Source organism: Meles meles, chromosome 15 (assembly GCF_922984935.1).
Source record: "Meles meles chromosome 15, mMelMel3.1 paternal haplotype, whole genome shotgun sequence".
Taxonomy (NCBI): Eukaryota; Metazoa; Chordata; class Mammalia; order Carnivora; family Mustelidae; genus Meles; species Meles meles.
Window position 1 is genome coordinate 20,581,669 of NC_060080.1, and position 24,628 is coordinate 20,606,296.

A 24,628-nucleotide genomic window follows, 5' to 3' on the forward strand; every position below is an offset into this window, starting at 1 on the left:
AAACCTAAAACATTTTGCTCTGTATTTTTCTGGACACTTTGTATGCATTTGTATATTTTTATATATTTGTATAAATATTAATATACATAGATTTTTAAATGAAACTAGAATTATACTGTACATAAAAAATAAAATGGTCTAAAACCTTAAAAAAAGGTGGGGCACCTAGGTGGCTCAGTGGGTTAAAGCCTCTGCCTCCGGCTCAGGTCATGATCCCAGGGTCCTGGGATCGAGCCCTACATCGGGCTCTCTGCTTAGCAGGGAGCCTGCTTTCTCCTCTCTCTGCCTGTCTCTGCCTACTTGTGATCTCTGTCTGTCAAATAAATAAAATATTTAAAAAAAATGCTCATTGTAACAGATTTTTTTGAGAAGAGAGAGGAATATAAAATGAAAGCTTCTTTAAAAAAAAAATGAAAAGAAGAAATGAAAGCTCCTCTTTATTCCTTCCGTATATAGACTCTTAGCTTTATGGACTTTTTCTTTCTGTTATAAAAGTGGTGTCTTACTGTGCATATTGTTCTGCAGTTTGCTTTTTCATTTAATATATATTGTGGACATTTTCCCGTGTTAGGACATATATGTATATCATGTTTTTTATTTTTCTTTTCAAACTCCTGCGCAGTGTTCCATGGTATGTTTGTACTATAATTTATTTAACCATTTCCTACTGATGTGCAGTTAGATTAGTTCCAGTGTCTAGTGTGCTACAGTGAACGTATATATTGAATATTTCTATAGGCAGATCTGTGTATGCTACACACACATCTTGAGTATTTCTATAGGTTAAAGACCAATTTTAGAAATTACTGGGCTCAGAAATTCACAACTTAAATTTTGTTACGTAACTAAAAATCCCCTTCCAAAACCTTAACAGTTTACACTTTTATCAACTGTGTAGGAAGTGCTTAAAACTGTTCTTACTAGAATTATGTGTTAACAATGTGTTACTTTCTGCCAGGTTTACAACCCCACAGTGATACCTTGTTTTAATTTAAAAAATGTTTTTATTGTTAGTGAGGTTGAACACAAAATTTTGATACTTTGACATTTTTATTTCTGTGAATTGCTCATTTGCTTTTTTTTCTTTTAGGCATGTATCAGTAAGGAACCTTTCATTTGCAAATAACAAAATTCAACTCAAATTCGAGGGGATTTATTTTCTAACAAGGAGAAAGCACAAAAGGAGAGTGGGTTTTGGATATGATTCAATTAGTGCTCTAGTTTCCTTTTTGGAAATTCTCAGCTTTGTCCTCTTTTGGGATTGATTGGCTCTATGCTTAGACTAGCTTTTTTCCTGTTTGCAAACTGTGGTAGCTGTGTTAAGCCTCAGAAGGAAAGATTTATATTCCAGAATTCTAGGCAGAATACTGACTGGAATGTCAGACTGACTAGATTATTATTGCTAAATCAAGTCAGTTGTTTTAGGCCATTGTTTTAGGCCTTGGTTACCTGAACCAATGATCTTGGCAAAGAGAATGAAATTATTCTGATTGGTTTAAATTATGGAGTTGGGCTGGATTCTATCTCATGTAAACTGCATATGGCAATTGCATAATGGAGTCAAATGGATATTTGGGTGAAAGCCACAGATTCCATTATAGATTATTTTTCTTTTTGCTATAATTTGTAATAGTTCTTTATGTGTTATGGATATTAACCCTTTGTCTGTTTTGCATATTACAAATATTTTCTCTGAATCTGTTGTTTGCCTTTTAATTTTATTTTAGTATCTTTTTGCTGTGTAGATATTTTACATGTTTATCTAATTAGAACCATTATTTACTCTTTTCCCTTTATGACCTCTGAGTTTTGTGCCATATGTTGGAAGTCTTTCCCGGTATAAGAATATGAAAATATTCTGATACCTTTTACTAGTGCTTTTATAGTTAAAATGTGTATATAATTAGATTAATCACATCTGGAATTGATTCCTACATGTATGAGTTATGGACCTAAAGTTTTTTTCCAGATAATTAGGCATTTCCCCCTAAAATTTAGTGAATAATTCATCTTTTTGCATTTGAAATGTTATCTTTTCTTTGAGAGGGAGACAATTTTTTTTAAAGATTTATTTATGTATTTATTTTAGAGAGAGGGACAGCGGAAGGGACAGACAGAGAGTCCCAAACAGACTCCACTCTGAGCTTGGCCTGTTGGGCTCCGTCTTGGGACCCTACGATCATGACTGGAGCCGAAATGAAGAGTCAGATGCTTAACAGACTGTGCCACTCAGGCGCCCTTACTTAAGGGAATTTGTATCCAAGACTGGTGTGGTGTCATATGTAGCTTCTGGAAACTGGGGTTCTCATCTCATGGGCTTGTTTGTGTCTCCCTGGCTAGAGTCTTTTGAATATCCCTAGGGTGATAAGCCTAGAGTTTGGATTCCTTCATCTCTTTTCAAACCACATATTTGGAAGAATGTGATTTTCTTTTCTTTTTTTTTTTTTTAAGTCCTAGGGCATCCTCTTTTAGTCTATAAAGATGCAAGAGAAGTTAAATGAGCCTTTTATATATTATTATTATTATTTTTAAGATTCCACTCATTTATTTGGGGGAGAGGGAGAAGCAGACTCCCTGCTGAGCAGAGAGCCAGTGTGGGGCTTGAGCCCATGGCCCTGAGATCATGACCTGAGCCGAAGGCAGACGCTCAACCAACTGAGCCACCCAGGCCCCCCTATATTATCTGTCTTTTTAAGGCTTTTATATTATCTATTGTATTTATGTAACAAATTACCCGCAAATTTAGCAGATCAAAACAATAAAAATTTACTGTTTCGTACAGCTTCTGGGGGTGACTTAGCTGGGTTGTTCTGACTTAATTTCTCATGAGGTTGCAGGAGAATGTTGGTCAGGGCAGTCATCATCTGAGAGTTTGCCTGTGCTTGAGGATCCACTTTCAAGTTCAGGTGACTGTTGGCACGAGGTGGCAGTTCTCATCATGTGAGTCACTTCATAGGACTGCTTGAGTTGTGCCAGCTGGCTTCCCCCAGAATGAGCGAGTGATTGGAGAGAAAGAACAAGAGCAAAAGCTGCAGTATTCCTTATAGCTTAATCTCAGAAGTGACGTATCGTCACTTCTGACATATTCTTGTGTTTACACAGACCAACTGTGGTACACTGTTGGGAGCAACGGCACAAGGGTATGAATACCAAAAGGTGGAGATTGTTGGGAGCCATCTTGGAGGCTGGCTGCCACCACCTTCATAGGCATATATCACCAGCCTATTTTTACCCTTTTTTTTTTTTTAGGTTAAAACGTATTTCAAAATTGAGAAATTATAAAACATGGACAATGACAAGTCTGCCTTACATCCTGTCCTGTAGTTACTCAGTTTCCTTCCTTTTTAACATCTTGTTTCTACTTTCAGGGGTATTTTATAAAGATACAAGGAAATACATATATTATTTTTCCTCTTTTTGACATGAGAAGTAGTAGCTGTACACTATTTTACACCTTGCTTTTTTTCACTTAATGCAGGTTAACAGTGGTTCCCTATCGGTACATAACCATTTCCTTATCTTTCATAGCTGCATAATATTTCTTTGGGTGGTTGTAGTGTGGTTTACTTAACCAGTTCCATATTTGTAGTAATTCTGATATTTTGCTATTACGAACAGTGGTGACATGCTTCATGTTGCGTGTGCATTAGTAATGTCCTGGAAGTAAAAGTGGAATTGCTGGATCAAAAGTTGGATGCAGTTACAGCTTTTTTTTTTTTTTTTTTAAGATTTTTTTAAATTTATTGGACACAGAGAGATCATAAGTAGGCAGAGAGGCAGGCAGAGGGAGAAGCAGACTCCCTGCTGAGCAGAGAGCCCGATGCGGGGCTCCATCCCAGGACCCTGAGATCACGACCTGAGCCGAAGGCAGAGGCTTAACCCACTGAGCCACCCAGACACCCCTGCAGTTATAGTTTTGACAGTTAACTGCCACATTGCCCTCCGTAGGGATTGCCCCAGCATGGCCTCTCAGCAGCGTGTTTGTGCATACTCTTAGCACAGAGTATGTCAGACCTTCCAGTCGGCCAGTGTCACAGGTCAAATATTGTGTCTCTGTGTGTGGTTTCAGTTTGCATTTCTTTTAGGAGTAAGATTGAACTTCTTTTCATGTATCCAAGAGCCATTCGTTATTTCCATTTCTGTGAATAGTGTGTTCATGTCCTTTGCCCATTTTTTGGGTACCGATTTGTAGGAATTCATTTTTTAAGAATTTAGGGGACCTTCTAATATATTTTAAATACTTTTTAATATGTACGGTTTTAATTTTTTTTAATTATTTTGAAACAATAGCAAGCTTATTAAAAAGTAGCAAGTGAGGGGATCCTGGTGGCTCACTTGGTTAAGCAGCCAACTCTTGGTTTCAGCTCAGGTCATGATCTTGGGATTGTGAGATCAGGTCCCCTATTGTGCTCTATGCTCAGTGTGGAGTCTTCTTCAGATTCCCTCTCCCTCCAGCTCGCAATCTCTCTCTCTTAAATAAATAAATAAAATCTTTAAAAAAAAGGAGAAAGTGCAGTACACAAATTTTTTTCCTTACAGCATTTGGATGTAACTTGCTAACATGACACTACACCACCCCTGAACACTTTAGTGTACATTCACCCACATATGAACATGCACAAGGCACTAATCACAACACAGCCCTCAGAGTCAGCAGATTAACACTGGTGGCTTCATGGTCATGTCCAGCAACCTCTCTACTCCTTTGGCCCTAGAGAAGGACATAAACTCTGGAGCTAGACTTCCGGACTTCAGATCCCAGCTCTGCCTCTTGCTAGCTGGATCTTTGGGACAGTCAGTCAAATCCTGCATGCTTCAGTTTTCTCATCTCTTACAAAGAGTGTAATAATAATAATGCTTAAAATTGTTGTTTTCACGCTATGAAAGCCATGTCAGTGTAGCTATAAGAATATTACTAGAGGAAGGATAGTTACTTGGTAATACATTACATTTTGCAGTTCTTTATAGTTACCACGGATAAGATTATCAGAGATCATAGACTAGAAGCCACAAATTGCTCAAATAATCCAGGATATATTTTTGTTCTTTTTTCAGATTTCAGAATGACTTCCATGTTGACTTACACATTTAAAAATCTTCCCAATACATCAAAATGGGCCCTCCAATTTTGTAAGTTTAATTTCTTCTTTCTTTTTTTAAGATGAGATTTAGATTTATAAGCATCTTACACAGGTATTGATTGTACTGCTTTATGTAAACCATTTCTTTTATCTTCTAGTTGTGAGACCTCTGAGCTGTTCCTCCCAGCTGCGAGCTGCTCCAGGTATAGTAATTTGTGAAATAAACATTTCTGGTTTAAATGTTAGATTCTAGAGCTGTGAATTCTGAATAAAAACCAAGACTAATTTGCAAATTCTCCCTTTTCTCTGAGCAACAAGAACATCACTATTGCCTTCAAATTAAAACAGCATAGGGCTAACCAGTAATGATGTTGCATGGTGTAGAGTTGACAGGAGGCTGCTGCTGGCATCATGGCAGTACCATGAACCCTGCCGGTCAATTCATTCAGCTCTCAGTCCTGGAGATGATTAGCATACAGACATTCTTAAGGCAAAGTCAAATTTTTAAATTTGCAATTAGTGATAGGCTTCTCTATTAATGAGCATATACCTATTCCCAAAATGTGGGTGACTGGGGAACTAGTAAATAAAAGAACCTTGTTAGGAATGCCTGGATGGCTCAGTCAACTAAGTGTCTGCCTTCGGCTCAGGTCACGATCCTGGGGTCCTAGGATCGAGCCTCACATCAGGCTTCCTGCTCAGTGGGGAGTCTGCTTCTCCTTCTCTATCTGCCGTACCCCCTGCTTGTGCTCGCTTGCTTGCTCTCTCTCTCTCAAATAGATAAACAAAATCTTTAGAAAAAATAAAAGGATATTATTTAGTCAATATGAAATGAGTAAGTTGGGAAATGTGTTGATTTTACATGGTCATAGAGACCCCTGGTAAGCCCAGTGTAGATCTGCATCTTGAAGGCATCTGTCCCCATTATAGGTATGTGTCTTTACTGGTCAGAGCTACAAACGCTCTGGCATGTTCATACCATTACTCTCTTTGCCTGGGTCCTCGAGTGACCTATGGCTTATGATTTTGGTTTTATTATGGTATTTCTACTTGGATAATAGTTGGATAGAAAAGCACTTTACCAGAATTTGGAAGACCTCTACTCTATTCCATTTCTGTCTCTTTCTGGGCACTGTGGTCTTGAATTGGTCACTTTACTTCCCTGTGCTTTAATTTCTTTGTCTAAAAAAAGAATAATGATAATTTTAGGCTTGTTGGCCTCAAGTTATGAAGATATCTCAAAGCACTTTAAAAACTAAACCGAATATGAATGTAAGATGATATTTGTATATTTTACATATAGTATATTGTCAGAAGTCTATTACTTAATCCCACCTAGCGAAGTTTCATTTTGTTATGTAACAATCATATTTCTTCTGGCTTCTAAATTCTAGCTAGGAAATGGATTTGTCTTAGCTTCATGAAGAATAATTCCTTTTACCTTTTCTGTAATTTCCATAATTCATTTACCTTTTCCATAATTCAGATGTTTGCCCACATGCTTTTGCTTTGCAGTCACACAAATGGACCTGATTCTTGACAACTGAGAGAAGGTCAAACTGAATACCAACAGAAGGAAAGCATTTATCTGGCATTTCAAGCATTTTTCTTTATACCATTCTTTAACTGTGTTTGTCTTTCTGTCTCCAACTATATTGCAAACCCATGTGAGACTGGAGCCTTTTTATACCCCTGGTGTCTAACAGTGATTTGTGTTAGCGCTGCTGAAGATCATGTACAAGAAAGCACAGGATAAGACAAAGGAATGTGACCACCTGATTTGTGGGGAGGGAGCAGGCTTATGCTGGACAGGTTTTAGGTTGTAGTAATTTTGCAACATATTCCTCTTGAAGCTCATGTGAATGTCCCTGCTTGACAGGACTCTTAGGGTGAAGGGTTTAGAATAGAAGGATACAGAATTTATTGATGTTCAGTCTTTAGATGGGACTTAAGTGTCTGATGGAAATTTTGACTGATTCAATGGTTATATCTCTGTTTGTTATGTATCTATGTCTATAAACACACCATATACATACACACACCACTGAAATAATACATGACACATATTTTATCTGCTTTGAGTTCAATTATATGTGTAAAATACAGAATGTTTATCAGCCATAGAATTCTAGGTTTTGGTTTAAATTTGCAATTAGTGATAGGCTTCTCTATTAATGATCATATACAAGAGGACCTATTCCCAAAATGTGGGTGACTGGGGAACTAGTTGGGAGGGGGTCATCTAGTCCAGCAAATAACAAAGTTTTGGCAGGGCAGGGACTAGAACCCAGCTAGTTTAACTCGCAGCTCAGATTCTTACAGTACATTGCTATTGTGTGCCTATATACTGTGGGATACATAAAAAGGAGGCTTTGAGAAAATTCTGATGTGGGTAGGAGCCATTGTGCATGAGAAACAGAATAAGAGTCCTTTGGGGGGCGGTTCAATACATAATGAATGATGAATATTATTTTTAAATTTGGCTTGTAGTATTAGTTTAATTACTTTATAATATGATGCTATATTGTTTAGGATAGCTAATTTTTGCCTCAGAGGTTGCCACAGATGTTCAGAGGCTAGAACCACAGGTAACCGTAGTTAATCAGGGAAGGCTTTACTAGGAGGTGGAATGTACACCAGGCCTTGCAGGATAAGTAGGAATTAGATGGACAGAAGAGGCCACTCAGATGGGAGGGCACATGAATAAAGGCAAGGATGCTGAAATGAGCGAATGAGCAGTGTGAGGGATTGGGGACTTGCTCGTCTTATTACATGTTGAGAAAGGGGAAATTCTTTGGGATGGTTAAGGTGGAACTAGTAAAGCAGGGAATTCATTAGAAGAGTCAGGAATTCGAATTTTACCTCTAAGTGTATAATAGGAACATGAGCTCAGTGGGATGACGTGAAGGCATGTCATCTGACTTCCCCTTACTGCTTCATCAGTCACGAGTAATCTGCAGATTTTTTAATTCCGTAGCTTCTTTGCAGTCCTCGTTCTCCTTAAGGATTGAAACACTTACTTGACCATCTTGTGCTCCTTGATACTCTCCTGCTTTTGCTGTGAGGCACTGTTCTCTTCTGACTCTCCTGCTGCCTCTCAAATTTACCTTCTGTCCCATGTCTTCTCTCTGTCCTCTGAATGTAGGGAGGTCACAAAGCCAAGTGTCTTTAATTGTGACTAATGGACACACTCAAGGATAAGAGGGCCGGAGTGTACTATGGCTGGGGAGTGTTAGGAGCCAAGCAGCTCTAGGGGCCGCGGCTCCTTTGTTTTTCTCATGCCAGATGGTATGTCACTTTCCTGGCTTTGCTGCTTCTCTCTTGATATCCTTCACCCTTCCTGCTGGCTTCTCTGCTCACTCGAGCTTTTTGCTGCTGCATGACTGGCTTACAAGTGACCTCAGTTTACTGGTACCCTGGTTTTTCTTCATGGCATCCTTTCCGCCTCAGCTAATTAGTGTTTTTCTTTTCTTTTTTTTTTTTTTAATTTTTTTTTTTATTAGTGTTTTTCTTTATGCCTTTTTATGTAGATTCCTGAGAGAGAGAGCCTGTCCGGCATAGCTTATCACTTATAGAAGATGACATGGTTTTTTTTTTAAGATTTTAATTTATTTTTGTTTTTTAAAGATTTTATTTATCTATTTGACAGAGTGTGCACACACTTGAGAGAGAGAGAGCACACAAGCAGGAGGACCAGTGGAGGGAGAGGGAGAGACAGACTCTCCGCTGAGCAGAGACACATGTGGGGCTCCATCCCAGGCCCCCGAGATCATGACCTGAGCCGAAGGCAGATGCTTAACCAATTGAGCCACCCAGGCACCCCAGGTTTTTGTTTTTTTAAGTAATCTCTACACCCAGCACGGGGCTCGAGTCCAAGATTCGCGTGCTCTACTGACTGAGCCAGCCAGGTCCCCTTTGACTTCTTCTTTTTTTTTTTTTTTTTAAGATTTTATTTATTTATTAGAGAGAGAGAGAGATCACAAGTAGGCAGAGATAGAGGGGGAAGCAGACTCCCTGCTGAGCAGAGAGCCCGATGTGGGGCTTGATCCCAGGACCCTGAGATCATGACCTGGGCTGAAGGCAGAGGCTTTAACCCACTGAGCCACCCAGGTGCCCCCTCCCCTTTGACTTCTTCTTTTTTTTTTTTTTTTTAAGGATTTTTATTTATTTATTTGACAGAGAGAGATCACAAGTATGCAGAGAGGCAGGCAGAGAGAAAGGAGGAAGCAGGCTCCCTGCCGAGCAGAGAGCCCGATGCGGGACTCGATCCCAGGACCTTGAGATCATGACCTGAGCCGAAAGCAGAGGCCTAACCCACTGAGCCACCCAGGCGCCCTCCCCTTTGACTTCTAACATGAATGACAGACAGGTGTCACATTGATTTTCAGTGTGATAGATTACCAAACATTTGATAGAAAGAAACAGTTTTCTTAATGGCACGAACACCCTCTTCATTAGTTATAATCTCTGTATTTACCTTAAATGTCGTTTGGAAACTTGTAAATGCTAGTCTGTTTCTTGGTGGTTTTTGTTTTGTTTCATTTGTTTTTTTAATTGAAGTGGTTTGGTAAATGGCAAATGCAACTTGGTGTTGAATGAGGTAATTCTGCTTAGAATGTCTGTCTTTAAAAATGTAAAAAGTCATCTGACTTCATATAGTTGTATTAACAGTTCTTTGAACTTTATCTTAAAGCCGCCCAGACCAAATCAAAGAAAACTTTAGCAAAACCCAACATAAGGAATGTCGTGGTGGTAGACGGTGTTCGCATTCCGTTCTTGCAGTCTGGCACTTCGTAAGTATGAAATGATTGCGCTCTTCTTTTTCTCTTTTCTTCCTCCCAGCTTTATTCAGGTATGATTGGCAAATGAGAATTGTATATATTTAGATTGTACAACATGATTTTTAAATTTTTATAACTGATGATTTAATATACATATACATTGTGAAATAATTACTATAATCGGATTAATTTACACATCCATCACCCCACATATTTTATTTACTTCTTTTAAGATACTTTCTTTTTTTTTAAATTTTTTTAGTATTTTATTTATTTGACAGAGAGAAATCACAACTAGGCAGAGAGGCAGGCAGAGAGAGAGGAGGAAGCAGGCTCCCCGCAGAGCAGAGAGCCCAATGTGGGACTCGATCCCAGGACCCTGGGATCATGACCTGAGCGGAAGGCAGAGGCTTTAACCCACTGAGCCACCCAGGTGCCCCTTAAGATACTTTCAAATGTGGTCTTTATAGGGGTACTTGGGTGGCTCAATCGGTTAAGCGTCTGCCTTTGGCTCAGGTCATGATCCTAGGACCCTGGGATCGAGCCCCTCATCAGGCTCTCTGCTCAGTGGAGAGTCTGCTGCTCCCTCTTTCTCTGATCCTCCTCCCCACTGGTGTGTGGTCGCTCGCTCTCTTTCTCTCTCTCAAAAAAAAAAAAAGGTCTTTGTAAATGTAACCCGGTAGGTAATACTGTTGTTAGTGGACTAATGTATGGGTAGCATTTTTATGAAATTAATACAGAATAAGTTAAGCTAGTGGTATAATATGGATGAATTTGGTTTTCATCCTTTCTCATGAACAAGTCTAGTATAGTTTTAGATTGAACCAGCCCTATTTTGAAAACCTAGTGTGGGTCCAGATACCTTGGTTCCAACAGACATATGCTTTCTTTGTCTGGAGATAATTCCATTGTTTCTGTGCTTCTTCAGAAGTTTGAATACTGAGGCTATGGGCCTACAGGTATTTATAAGGGCCTTTAATTCATTGCTTTGGCCTCCTGGAAATGATCAGAATTGCGGTTGATGGGCTGGTCCAAATCCCAGCATAGTACAACCCCAAGTAAATGGAACCAGGATGATCCTAGATGTGTACAGAAATTTCCCAGAACCAAACTGCTATTCTCCTTAGGCTTTTCCTCTCCTTTTTTGACCCCAAGTGAGGCCCGGTCTGTCCAAAAGCTGATAACGGACTTTGGTAACTAGATTCAAGCTAAATGAAGTAATAGTTCTATTCCGCTTAGGTTGTTTTGGTGTCCGTATTTTGAATAAGCAGTCACTACCTTAAAAATGCACTGGGGAATGTTAGGCATCTGCTAAAAATAGTGAGGCCTATCATTATGTACTAATATAGAAAGATCTTGAAGATATGTTAAGGGTAAAGAGCACGGTACAGAGCAGTGTGTTAATGCACATGGTGGAAGATACATGTGTATACATCTACACACACACACACACACAGAGTAAACATTCTTTTTTAAACGTATGGTTTAGGGGCATGTGGGTGGCTTAGTCGTTAAGCATCTGCCTTCGGCTCAGGTCATGATTCCAGGGTCCTGGGATCCAGCCCCACATCGGGCTCCCTGCTCAGTGGGAAGCCTGCTTCTCCCTCTCCCACTGCTCCTGCTTGTGTTCCCTCTCTTGCTGTCTCTCTATCAAATAAATAAATAAAATCTTATAAATAAATAAACATGGTTTAGAATCTAGAGCATTTCTTATAGAAGTAATGCTGTAAGTGGTGGTGACAGAGTGTTACATCATAACCCAAAGAATACATATTTGTATGAGTCCAATCTGATATAAATAAGTGATTAAATAAATACATACATGAGGAAGAAGGGACACATCGTATTTACCAAAGAATTTCAGCTAACGAATGTAGCAGGAACAAGGAAAATAAATAAATCACCATTAGAACACCACAGTAGGAATTGCTGCAAGCAAGATCTGTGAATGAATGCTAAAATTAGCGGGTGAGAGATGTTGAGAAACAGGATATTTGCATAGCCTCAAACTCTCTTCCCCCAAATATTCATTAATAACTTTGATGCTTTTGGGGCGCCTGGGTGGCTCAGTGGGTTAAGCCACTGCCTTCAGCTCAGGTCATGATCTCAGGGTCCTGGGATCGAGTCCTACATCGGGCTCTCTGCTCGGCGGCGAGCCTGCTTCCCTCCCTCTCTCTCTGCCTGCCTCTCTGTCTACTTGTGATCGCTCTCTGTGAAATAAATAAATAAAATCTTTAAAAAAAAGTAATTTTGATGCTTTTAATATATGTCCACAAATCCTTTGTTAGTTCTTCTACTCTGAAGTGGAGCTACATTCTCCTCCCCTTGAGTGAGAGCAGAACTAGTAAGTCCTTCTCTACTCAAGTTGAGTACAGAAGGGGAAAGATAGTGGAGAAAACTGGCAGACACTGTCATCACTAGGGATAAGTCGTGTTGCTGTCATGTATATTCTGATATGAAGCAATGAGAAGGGCACTTTACCTCTGTGGTATTCTTCCCCCAGACCCACTGACCCTAGTCTTCAATTGTCAAGGTCACAAAAGACACAGAAAGGCTGAGAAACTGTCACAGATTGGAGGAAACAGAGGCATGACCACTAAATGCATGGATTTGGTCTTGGAACAGACAAGTAAGAAGGAATTAGTAGAAAAATTGGTGAGACCCAGATAAAGTTAGAAACCTAGTGAGTAGTGTTGGCCAGTGTAATTTCTTAGTATTGACTAGTGCATCATGGTGCCGTAAGATATTAGCATGAGGGGAAGCCACACAGAGGTTATTCAGGAGCTCCGTTCTATCTTTCCAGTTCTGTCGTAAATCTCAAAATTACTTCAAAAAGTTTCTTTAAAAATCCTAATACAAATGCCAAAGTCCCTTTGGGCATTACAAAATAAATAATATATTTTAAAAATGAAAGTAAAGAGAATTTAAAAGGTGGAATTTATTTTTATTTTTTATTTTGTTTTGAGAGAGAGAGAGAGAACAAACAAGTGGGGAAGAGGGTCAGAGAGGGAGAAGCAGACTCTGCTGAGCAGAGAGCCCAATGTGGGGCTTGATCCCAGGACCCTGAGATCAACTCAACGGACTAAGCCACCCAGGCACTCCTGGCCCTTAGTTTTAGAGCATGTAGCATATGTCGTGCTGAACAGTAAGATACTGGGCCACGTCTTTGTTAACGTTCTTAGCCAGCTCAGTAGGGGGTAAGGCTTGCCAGAGCGTTCCCAATGACGAATAGTAGTCACACTGTTGCTTCATTTGAGATGATGGACTGCCTTCGATAGCAGAATGAAGGCATTTACGGCAGCTTGTGTTAGTTGTTGTTTCTACTGATTTCAAATAGAACGAATGTGTTTTTTATTAAAGTTCTAGGCTTTTAGTTTGTTTGTTTTCTTTCCCCAGGTATAAGGACCTGATGCCACATGATTTGGCTAGAGCAGCACTTTCGTAAGTAAATGCAGTTTTATTTTAGTTCTTATTTCATTAAAAGCACTTTCTCTAGTTTTTACATGTAAAACAACGTGTTTAATAGAATTTCTGTATCTAGGATATTCTAACTTTTATGTGGTGAGAAACAAATACTGGCCTTTTAAGATTTATTTGCGCTTTCTTCTGGCCATAGGTACAGTACAAATTCAAGCAAGTGGGAGCTGTCAGAAATGTTTATTTTGCGGTCTGGGCAAATAATCTCTTGGCATAACAGTGTTCTTTAAGGAGTGCTGTAGCTAGCTAGCCAGTATAAACTAACCAGAGTAAATGCGATATATATATTTACTCCGATACATATTTCTCTCTCTCTCTCTCTCTCTCTCTATATATATATATATATGTATATGGTGATTATATTAGACAGCTAATATTTATCTAGAAATAAGCCTAGAATAAGACCTAAAGATTTATGTGTAAAGCAAGTAAGAATATAAAATTAGGTGTGGTTACCTGAGATTAGAGATGGATGTGGACTTTGAGGAGACTCCTACAATATGTGGCTGTTTGTGTGGTGGGAATAGCATGTAGAGCATTATCTCATTTTTCTTTTTTAAGATTTTATTTATTTATTTATTTATTTATTTATTTATTTTTTAAAGATTTTATTTATTTATTTGACAGAGAGAGATCACAAGTAGGCAGAGAGGCAGGCAGAGAGAGAGAGGAGGAAGCAGGCTCCCCGTGGAGCAGAGAGCCCAAGGCGGGACTCGATCCCAGGACCCTGAAATCATGACCTGAGCTGAAGGTAGAGGCCCAACCCACTGAGCCACCCTGGCGCCCATTATCTCATTTTTTATTGATGCTTTGCCTTAGTCTCTTCAACCAGCCAGAGGTCTTTTCTAGTCTGAAAAAAAACTTTCGGTTGACCTTTCTGCTCAACTAGTTCTTTTTCTTCTCTTCCTGCCAGACTGTAAGAATGAATGAAAGCAGCAATTGCTTCTCTTTTCTTATTGTCCATCTCCTTTATCTTGTAATGATTATTTCCGTTCCTACTGTTCTTCAGGAACCGTACTTTGGAAGCTTCTCTTCATCATGGCTTTGTGGGCACTAAGTGCATGAGTCTTTCTCCTGGCTTGAGTCCTTTTGTATTCTGTAGCATTGACCTCTCAGCTGTACCTGATCCTGTCTTCCTTTGATTTCTTAATATTATGCCTTTAGGATTTTCCTTCCCTTTGCCGAATGACTCTTCTCTACTTTTTAAAAAAACTGAATCTCTTCTTCGTCTTTATCTTAAAAGTATTTGGCAAATTTTTATTCTTAAAGCATAGCATTTCTTTGTATGCATGCTTTTCCTTAAAAGAAAAATCTCATCTAAGTATTTATTTTTTTTTTATGTGGAAGACTCCCAGATCTCTGAATTTGACCTCTTTTCTTAGACACTTCAAGTATAACATAACAAAAATAAAAATTAAGAGAGTTCCTGACTGGTAGAACATGCGATGTTTTGATGTCAGCATTGTGAGTTCAAGCCCCATGTTAGGTGTGGAGCCTACTTGAATGAATAGTGAATGAATGAGAGAGAGAGAGAATAGCCAGCTCGTTTTCCTATTTCTGATGTTGGTGCCATTTCTCATTATGATCCCAGACTGGTGCTTTGCAAGTTTTTCCACAAGTTTTTGTTTTAAAAACTGTCAAATGTAAGATAAAATTGGAAGAACAATACAGTGAAAAAAACCTAAATACCTCTTACCCAGATTTAATCATTGTTAACCATTTTGCCATGTTTGTTGTATCTATGTCATCTGAAGCTTTTGGCAGTAAGTTGCAGACATCTTGAAGCAGACATCTTCAGCCCCAAATACTTCAGGCTTTACTTCCTAAGAATAAGGATCTTCTCTCTGCTATCCGGGATGTCGTTATTGTGGCTAAGACAATAATGATGATTCCATTACTTGTAATGTTCAGTTCATAGTCAGATCCCCCATAATTGTTCCAAGAATATCTTTTCTTAGTAGTTTTTTTTTTTCCTTCAAATCAGGACCCATTCGAGGTTCACATTACAAATGGATATGACTCTTTAGTCTCTACGATTTAGAGCCTTTTCTTTCTCCCACCAACTCTTTCCTGCCCCACATGATAATGACTTTTTGAAAACTCTAGGCCATCTGTCCCATAGAATATCCCATATTCTGGATGTGTCTTCTTGATGATATTTAACTTCTCTTTTAAATTTCCTGTAAACTGGAAATTAGTTCTAGAGGCTTGGTTAGATTCAAGTCAAACATTTTTTGTAAGAATGCTTTATCGGTAAATCCTGTGGTATTCTGTCATGTCAGGAGGCACATGGTACATGATGCTAAATCTAACCACTCAGTCATGGTGGTCACATTGCCAGGGCTTTTGGTTATAAAGGTACACGCTTTTATTTTGCAATTAGTAAGTAATCTGTAAAGTGATATGGTAGAACCATGTTCCCCAACAATCTTTCACCAAGTGGTTTTAGCATTCATTGATGTTTTTGCCTAGGTCAGTTCTTATATTAGAGGTTACAAATTTGTGATTTTTATAATTCTGTTACTCCTCCTGCATTTATTGGCTAGTATTTTTTTTTTTTCAAGATTTTATTTATTTACTTGAGAGAGTGAGAGTGAACGAGCAAGGAGGAAGGAGAGGGAGAGGCGGAAGCAGACTCCCCGCTGAGCAGGGAACCCGATATGGGTCTTGGTCCCAGAACCCTGGGATCATGACCTGAGCCAAAGGTAGACATTCAGCTGAGCCACCCAGGCACCCCAGCTGGTATTTTTCTATAAAGAGCAGCTAGTTTTCCTTTCTTTCTTTCTTTCTTTCTTATTGATGAAGACGTGAAGTTCTGTGGTTTTTTTTGTTTGTTTTGTAAGATTTTATTTTTAAGTAATCTCTCCACCTAACATGGGGCTCACACTCACAGCCCCAAGATCAAGAGTCTCATGCTCCACCAGCTGAGCAAGCCAAGTGCCCCGTTGTATTTAGTGTGTTATAGCTAAACTCAGTCATTATTGTTTTTAAGGCTCACACATTTTATCTGTGGGAGCTACTTCAAATTGTTTCTTTTTTTTTTTAAGTAAGCTCTACACCCAGAGGTTCATACATGTTGCCCACATTGGATTCATCTGTCTCCCCTTTCATAACTCCCCTATATGTTCCCCAACGGAGTATTGACCCATAGGTAGGGCCATCTCTATGTCCCTATTCAGCAAGAAGTTACAGAAGATAAGACCTTCCACGTTCAACAACCTTAAAGATTTAAGGGCCAAAATCGTTCAGGGGGGAAATGATGAGGGAGCAGAAGGCTAGACGAAGACAAAGTATAAACTGACACCTGCAACATCTCCCCAGCCCTCCGCTCTTGGGTGGGACATGTGTGACTTCTTCCAGAGACCTCCCGACTATCTTCATGTTAATCCCTTGCTAGAGGGGAAAATAACCTTAACTTGACAATGGCAAGGCCTCTGATATCCAGTAGGTCCTCTTTAGAATATGAAAGTTCTTTTGAAAGTCCCCTTTTTCCTTGCCTCCCCCAACTCCCAAGTATATAATCAGCCACGCCTCTCAACCCCAGAGCAGCAGCTCTTTCTTCCCACAGGTCACCCCGTGCTTTAATAAAACCATTTTGCACCCCAGAAAAAGTCCGAGTTCAAGATGTGCTCATTCTATTCCTACTGGCGACTGGAGTGTTACTGCTTCTAGTTTCTGTTGGTGGGCAGAGCTAGACAAGTGTATGTGTGTGTAGACACACACGAATCGTGTTTATATTGAGACGCCAAATTTACATTTAGTATACCTGGTATTTTACTTCAACTCTTTGATTTTATAGCTTTTTTTTTCTTTGATTTTATATCTCTCTTTTCTCTTTTGGTTGAAACTTAGGTTTATACTAACATTACTATGTTTATGTATCTTTTATCTTTTTCTGGATTATTTTTGATTCTTCTATTTAACTTCTCATTACCAATTGAACATCAAGTGTTGACTTTTTACTTATTTATTTTTAAAAAGATTTTATGTATTTACTTTGAGAGAGAGAGTGACACGTTCGTGAGCAGGGGTAGGGGCAGGAGCAGAGGGAAAGAATCCCAAGTAGACTGAGCCAGAGTCAAGAGTCGGACATACAATGTGCAACTGACTGAGCTGCCTTGTGCCCCTAAATGTTGACTTTTTAAATCACTTATTTATTCATTTCTTCTTTGATAAGGTGCCACATGCTTGTTGAATTAAGGAAAAGATACAGTCTCTATTCTTTTAAATTCAAAGTTAACCTCTTAAAAGAAGTACAGTGTTTTATCTGATGACCTCTGGCAATATCTTGGTGTGTGAAATGTGTTTTTGCTCTGGATTTCTACTCTCAGGGGTTTGCTGACTCGGACCAATGTCCCAAAGGATCTTGTTGATTACATCATCTTTGGCACAGTTATACAGGAAGTGAAAACTAGCAATGTGGCTAGAGAGGTGAGTAAAATAAACTCTATATTGTTCAAAGAGATTGATAGGAGAATCACCTTGAATTTCAGTTAACAGAATTACTTTTTTAAATTATTAAAATTCATTAAGGCTATACATATATTTTAAATATGTAACTTATTTATTTGAGAGAGAGAAAGAGAGGGGGAGGGAGAGCATGAGCCGGGGGAGGGGCAGAGGGAGAGGAAGAAGCAAACTCCCCACTGAGCAAGGAGCCTGCCATGGGGCTCAATCCCAGGATCCTGAGATAGTGACCTAAGCCAAAGGCAGGTGCTTAACCGTGACCTCTCATTAAAGCTATATTTGACTTTAAATATGATTTTACAATTTGAATAACAAATGTTATTTAATATTTAAGAGTTATAATATAGGGGCGCCTGGGTGGCTCAGTGGGTTTAGGCCTCTGCCTTCGGCTCAGGTCATGATCTCAGGGTCCTGGGATCGAGCCCCGCAACGGGCTCTCTGCTCAGCGGGGGTCCTGCTCCCCCCGCCCCACCGCTTTCTCTCTGCCTGCTTGTGATGTCTCTCTCTCTCTCTGTCAAATAAATTAAAAAAACAACTTAAAAAAAAAGTTATGATATAAATCAAATAATATACACTATGCTAATGTATTTATTCTATCCTATAAATCAAATCGATTATTTAAGCTGCTTTCGGCTATATGTTCATTTGTCCTATCTCTTGGGATAATAGAGATTATAGCAAAGTATGGCTGATGTGACTTTCAGATGTTACTGTGACTATTAATTAACTTAAAATTTCAACATAGTGCAAAGAACTTATTTCGTAATGTGGTTTTTGTTGGAGGTAGGTAGCCTTGCTTATTCATTTATTCCCATTAACTGGATGACACAGTGGGTGTTGTTTTCTTAAACAATTTCACAGGAGTTTACTTTTACCCTAGTTGGCACAGCTCCAGGTACTATTTATTGGTGGCAACCAGGGTGATGACCGACCTTGAAACTTCCATGACATGTCATACAGGCATTTCATAGTGAACAGTCCAAACTCATCTTCTGGGCTTTGTTTCAAATTGGAAGTGATTATTTGGTTAAAGGTGACTCCACATTTCAGTGTGCTAATAAGCATTTTCTTTATTTTTAGTTTTGTGCCTGCATATTACCGTGTTCATGATAGTTGTAGAGGCAAAGATTTCCATCACTGTCAGGTAGGAGGAAGGAAAATGAGCAGGACTGCAAGTATTGGTTCTACCCCACATCTTTCCCTGACAGTATGTATTAACATTGCTGAAGGCCTGGCACACCGTAAGCCCACAGAATCAACTGGATAATATTAGAGAGGCAGGAAAGAAGAACAGAAAGGTGTTTTTTCTCCCCGTCTTTATTTTGTTTTTGGTTTTTCTTTGGGCTTTCACATTTCTGTGTTGAATATGACAATTTTAGGAGTGTGTCAAGCTATTCATAATACATTTTCAACCTTTATATTCTGGAAAAAAAAAAACCAGCTCTTATAAGAGCACTTAAAAAGTAAATACCGAGTGTTTTGATTTTCTTAGTATTTCTATTTTATCCTGATTCTTAAAGCCATAATGTTTTTCTCTAAGTTTTGTCTGAAAATTCTATATCTCATGCACATCTCGGGCATTAATTGACCAGCATTAGCTTCCTTCTCCCTGGCCTATTGCATTGCAGTCCGGGTGATTTTTGTAGTGGCTCCAGGGAAAGGTGGTGTTGGGGAATGTTATGAAGAGGTCTCTCTACAGTTGTATTTTAACCTAAAAGCTAGTGTGACCTCCAGCTAGAGAACTTTTTAAGCACTTGTTGTCTGTATTAATAATGTTCAAGGAAATCCTAAAGGTTCTGATGACGAGTTCCCATGAACCTGAATTTACTGAAAGATCTTTGTTTATTTCCCTGCTCTCCTCCTTCCTCCTTTTCCCTTAGTATACTATCCAGGGCCTAGGCTTGCCTTGAGAGGTATTATTCAAGCTTTAAATAGACGCATGTGGACAAGGTTCGCCAGAAACCACTTCTATTTAAAACTCTTTCAGTCCTGAGAGCCAGCTGGGGCCAAGGGTATAACACGTGCTACAAAGGACCTCACTGCCCTCTCCACTTGCCCCACTGGTGTGTGCTCCTTCTCTGCCTCCTGGAGATTGGCTGCTTTTCTCCTTTTGAATATGGTCTACATTGAGAGGCTCACATACCATTGCCAGAGTGTAGTTTTCAGCCAAGTAGGTTGAGCGCTTAGTATCAAGCCTATGTAGAAAAAACGGAGTAAGGTTATGTTGCAATACAGTATTATGACACACTTGAATTTCTAGATGATGGTGTATAGGACGTGTAAGTATGATAGTAAAAATCAGTGAAAAAACGTGGAGTCTGGGGCTCAGTTCGTTAAGTGTCTGACTTTGGCCCAGGTCATGATCTCAGGGTCCTGGGATCAAGCCTGCATCAGACTTCCTGCTCAGTAGGGAGCCTGCTTCTCCCTCTCCCTCTGCCCCTCCCCCTGTGTGTCCTCTTTCTGTCTCTCAAATAAATAAAATCTTAAAAAAGATAGGGAGCCTTCTTAATCTAGACTTCAGAAACATGTTTTTTTGTTTTTTTTTTTTACCAAATTACAGGAGATCTTGTATTCTGAGCACAGTTAAATAGTTCGAGAAAATGGCCAATAAAACAAGAATTCCCCTAGTGGGAGCCCGAATCTCATGGTAAATAGTGCTAGGGGTGGTTGGTGGTGGGGGCAGTGAGAGCATTATTTTTAAAGTGTAACTTTAATATTATAAAAATATTTTATTGTATCTGTGCATTAATTCTTTACATATGCAAAAATGGAATCAGACCTTTTTTTTTTAGGATCATAATTTTCCCAATTAATAGTACATTGGAGTAATAGATACCTTCATTTCATGTATAACTCTTACTGTGCTGTCATGATGGAGGTCATTTTGCAAGATTAATGGAGCTCCTCAGTTCTTGTCACGACCCATCAAGTTATTTTCTTTTAAAGCACCTGTTAATGTCATCATCTGGGACAGTTTTCTCTTTTTCCATTTGTTTGCCTGGTCTCACCCTTATTTGTCAGAGGCTTACTCGGAGCTCAGGCAGTTTTGCGTAGGTTCTTTCATCAGCTTGAACTCCTGTGTATTGGCAAGTTTTCCAGTTTGACTTCGTGTTGGCTCGACTGTGCGCTGTGTGAAGTACGAGATGGTCGCTGAGGGAGATCAGCTGGCAGTGAGGGGGTGAGCTCGGAGGGGGCGGAGCCTGAGTGGGAATTTTACTCATGAGCGGTCAGTTCTTTAGAAGTAACTGTCTGGTGTGATGACTTGTGCTTTGCCACTAAGCCTTGCAGCTGCAGGAACAGAGATCATGAGGCTCCTACCCCACAGTATGTTTCATCATTCCATCAACTGTATTTAGCAGGTTTACTTTATTGGAGAACTTAAATTAAAACCAAATTATGTGTTGATATCCTTGAAGGCTTGGAGCAAAGCTTGGCTAGGAAATTAGGTGACATAGAAGGGTACGTAGCCTGCTACCACACTAGACACCGGCTATCAAGAATTTTGCCGTGTTCATCACTTAACGACTAGATGAAAAATGAGTAAGCCATTTCTGTGATGGGCTTGATTCTGTTGAAATATTATTCTAGAATATTAACTTCAGTGCTTTCCTGATTCACCATAGAGAGAAACGGTGCTCAAAGCATCATTTCCAGGTTGTTACTCCTGTAGAAGTGACCATTTCATTCATGTATTTCCTGAAGGCTGCCCTCGGAGCTGGCTTCTCGGACAAGACCCCTGCTCACACTGTCACCATGGCCTGCATCTCTGCCAACCAGGCCATGACCACAGGTATGTTTACTTGAAAACAGAAGGTACCTGTTAATTCTCCTTGATTGTTTTTTAAGATTTATTTATTTATTTTAGAGAGAGAACACATGGCGGATAGGGGTAAGGGAGAGGGGGAGTCTCAAGCAGATTCCACGCCAAGCACAGAGCCTGATGCAGAGCTCGATTCCAAGACTCTGAGATCACAACCTGAGCAGAAACCCAAGAGTCGGACACCCGACTGACTGTGCCACAGACACCCCATAGGAAAGTACTCTTAACAGATCTCTAAATTTGTCTTTTTTTTTTTTTTTTTTTTTTTTTTAGAAAAATAAGGTTGCATTGAACATTTTTGATTTTTGACAGTAGTTCTTAGCTTTTTTCTCTCTCCATACTTGAGGGACACAGCCACTCCTGTAGTTACTCCATCAGTAATGTGGCTGGCCACAGTAGGGATTATCAGCTAGAAAAGTAAGTCTTTAGGAGGGTGCTTCTGAATTTAAGGCATTGAATAATTGATAACCTGCTGGGTTTTAAAGTTAGGTGATTCTAAGGTGATACTCTCCCATGAAGATTGTGGCATCAGTGATAAATCACTGCTGTAATACAGCTATTTCCTCCACTCTCTCCTCACACCTGTGGCATTTTTATAATTAGTTACAAGTTCTCCTCACAGACCTTAGCAAAATCCTGGGACATTTTGCAGCTTTGGCCATTATTATGAAAATTGAGGAAACCTGAAAGATATTGTCATCATGACATCCTAATAGCATTCTTAATAACAATGACATTCTTAATAACATGAAGGCCAGCTTGGGCATCCTGCCTCATGACTGGCACAGAATGATGCCAGAAGCAGTGATTGGGGGCAGTCACTGTTCTGTGAAGCCTGTGACAACTTCTGGATAGAGCAACAGAATACTTGCCAATAGCCATAAAGATGAAGGGGGCTGCCTTACATCTTCAAAAGCCAGACTTTCTTAAGCTTATAGCAGAAATTCCATTGTAGGGGAAAAAAATCTTTCTGAAAACTGAAGCTGGGAGTTTATAAAATCTTCAGAATGTTCTTGTAGAGCATATGATTTGTTTGAGGGTTGGTCCCATGGATATTTCCAGAAGCTCATGTCCATGTGGCCTGAATGAAACTTGTTTTCTCTAATGCAGTGAATATAGTTTTAGTCATTCAAAAAAATTATCTTAATCCCTTTCTAAAGGTGAGAAGCAGGGCACCTGGGTGGCTCAGTCGGTTAAGCTTCCAACTCTTGGTTTCAGCTCAGGTCATGAGCCTTGGGTTGTGGAACTGAGGCCCAGGTCGGTCTCCGTGCTCAATGGGAGTCTGCTAAAGAGTCTCTGTCCCTCTCCTCTCCTCCCCCTGCTCACGTGCACTCGTGTTCTCTCTCTCAAATAAAATCTTTAAAATAAAAAAAGTGAGATGAAAAGTTTAATTACAGATGTTATATAATGATAACTGTCATACAATTTTTTAATGAAGAAACTTAAATTATCAGTGGTCTGTTAATTTCTACAAAAGATGTTTATCTATGTGTCACCTGGGCCCTGTAGGTATTGGCTTGATCGCTTCTGGGCAGTATGATGTGGTCGTGGCAGGTGGTGTAGAGTTAATGTCTGACGTCCCTATTCGTCATTCAAGGAAAATGAGGAAAATGATGCTTGATCTCAATAAGGCCAAGACTCTGGGTCAACGACTGTCTTTAATCTCGAAATTCAGATTGAATTTCCTATCACCTGAGGTAAGATTATGAACTCTTATATGAACCTGTGTTTTTCTAAAGCATCCCACTGCAAAGATTTAGAATTAGGTAAGACAGCTTGGGGTCGGTTATGCTCTAGTAGTGGTAGATTCTGTTAATTACAGGGTAGGGGTAATTATTTGCTCAAGATTAAAAAAAAAAAAAAAGACTGTGGTTAGAAAATTTGAATTTGTGAGCCCTCCTTGGAGATGCCTTGCTCACAAAAAGCTTCTCCCATCTTGGTCTTGACCGAGTTCCCCAGACAACCCGAGGTGTGGCGGAACGTGTGGTGACGGCATACCTGATCCTCTGTGGCTCCTTTCCCAGCTCCCTGCAGTGGCCGAGTTCTCCACCAGTGAGACCATGGGCCACTCTGCAGACCGGCTGGCCGCTGCCTTCGCTGTCTCTCGCCTGGATCAGGATGAGTATGCGCTGCGCTCACACAGCCTGGCCAAGAAGGCGCAGGATGAAGGCCTCCTCTCTGATGTTGTACCCTTCAAAGTACCAGGTCCGATGGTTTGCTCAGCTCTTTGTGCCACTTGTTGGGGAGTTCCAAGTTGCTTCTCAAACTGCAAAAGCCCCAAATGATTTTTCAAATAAGTGTATTGGTTCTGTTTGCAGAATAGTCATTCTTAAAAACAAACTCAAGTTTCAATTTTTGTTGTAACAGTAGGTCAACGTTTCAAAAAGAGAAGTTTTTCTAGGAGTTGCTTTTAGGTCTTCCTGCTATATTTTAGTTTTTATGTATATGCCTGTTTTAAAAACTTCATTCATGTGATTTCTGTATAAAATAGCCAAATGTGAATGAGTATCTTAAGGAAGTAAGGTATCCTTCTTTTGTTAGACCATTTAGATGATTTCCCAGATGTCCTAAGGGAATAATTTAGGGGTGCCTGCCAGGCTCAGTTGATAGAGAGTGTGACTCTTGATCTCAGGGCTTTAGGTTCGAGCTTCTTGTTGGGCGTGGAGATTAGTTCAAAAAATAAAATCTAAAAAAAAATATATATATAGTTTTAAATTTGGTATTTTGATGACTGTAACAGACTTTTTAGTAAATAGGTATGGTGTACATTTCATTTGTCATAGTTTTTAGAACATACTTCTCTAGCGAAGATAGAGAAAGCTTATAGTTCCCTGGAGTTGAAAAGCTCATGTTTTTACAGGAAGAGAAACAGTTACCAAAGATAATGGCATTCGTCCTTCCTCTCTGGAGCAGATGGCCAAACTAAAACCTGCATTCATCAAGCCCTATGGCACAGTGACAGCTGCAAATTCTTCTTTCCTGGTAACTGTGTGCTCTGTGTG

General features: G+C 39.6%; 1 protein-coding gene across 1 annotated transcript in view; it reads left to right on the forward strand.

Annotated features, from left to right (window-relative positions):
* The window catches only part of HADHB (hydroxyacyl-CoA dehydrogenase trifunctional multienzyme complex subunit beta), a 34,361-nt gene that overhangs the window by 2,167 nt on the left and 7,566 nt on the right, over positions 1-24,628 (forward strand). The window contains exons 2-10 of the mRNA XM_045979967.1: positions 5,056-5,130; positions 5,240-5,284; positions 9,775-9,874; positions 13,259-13,303; positions 17,671-17,770; positions 21,509-21,596; positions 23,136-23,323; positions 23,651-23,831; positions 24,487-24,608. Coding sequence (XP_045835923.1) covers positions 5,064-5,130; positions 5,240-5,284; positions 9,775-9,874; positions 13,259-13,303; positions 17,671-17,770; positions 21,509-21,596; positions 23,136-23,323; positions 23,651-23,831; positions 24,487-24,608 — 936 coding nt within the window. The 5' untranslated portion in view covers positions 5,056-5,063. The remainder of the gene's footprint in view (positions 1-5,055; positions 5,131-5,239; positions 5,285-9,774; positions 9,875-13,258; positions 13,304-17,670; positions 17,771-21,508; positions 21,597-23,135; positions 23,324-23,650; positions 23,832-24,486; positions 24,609-24,628) is intronic.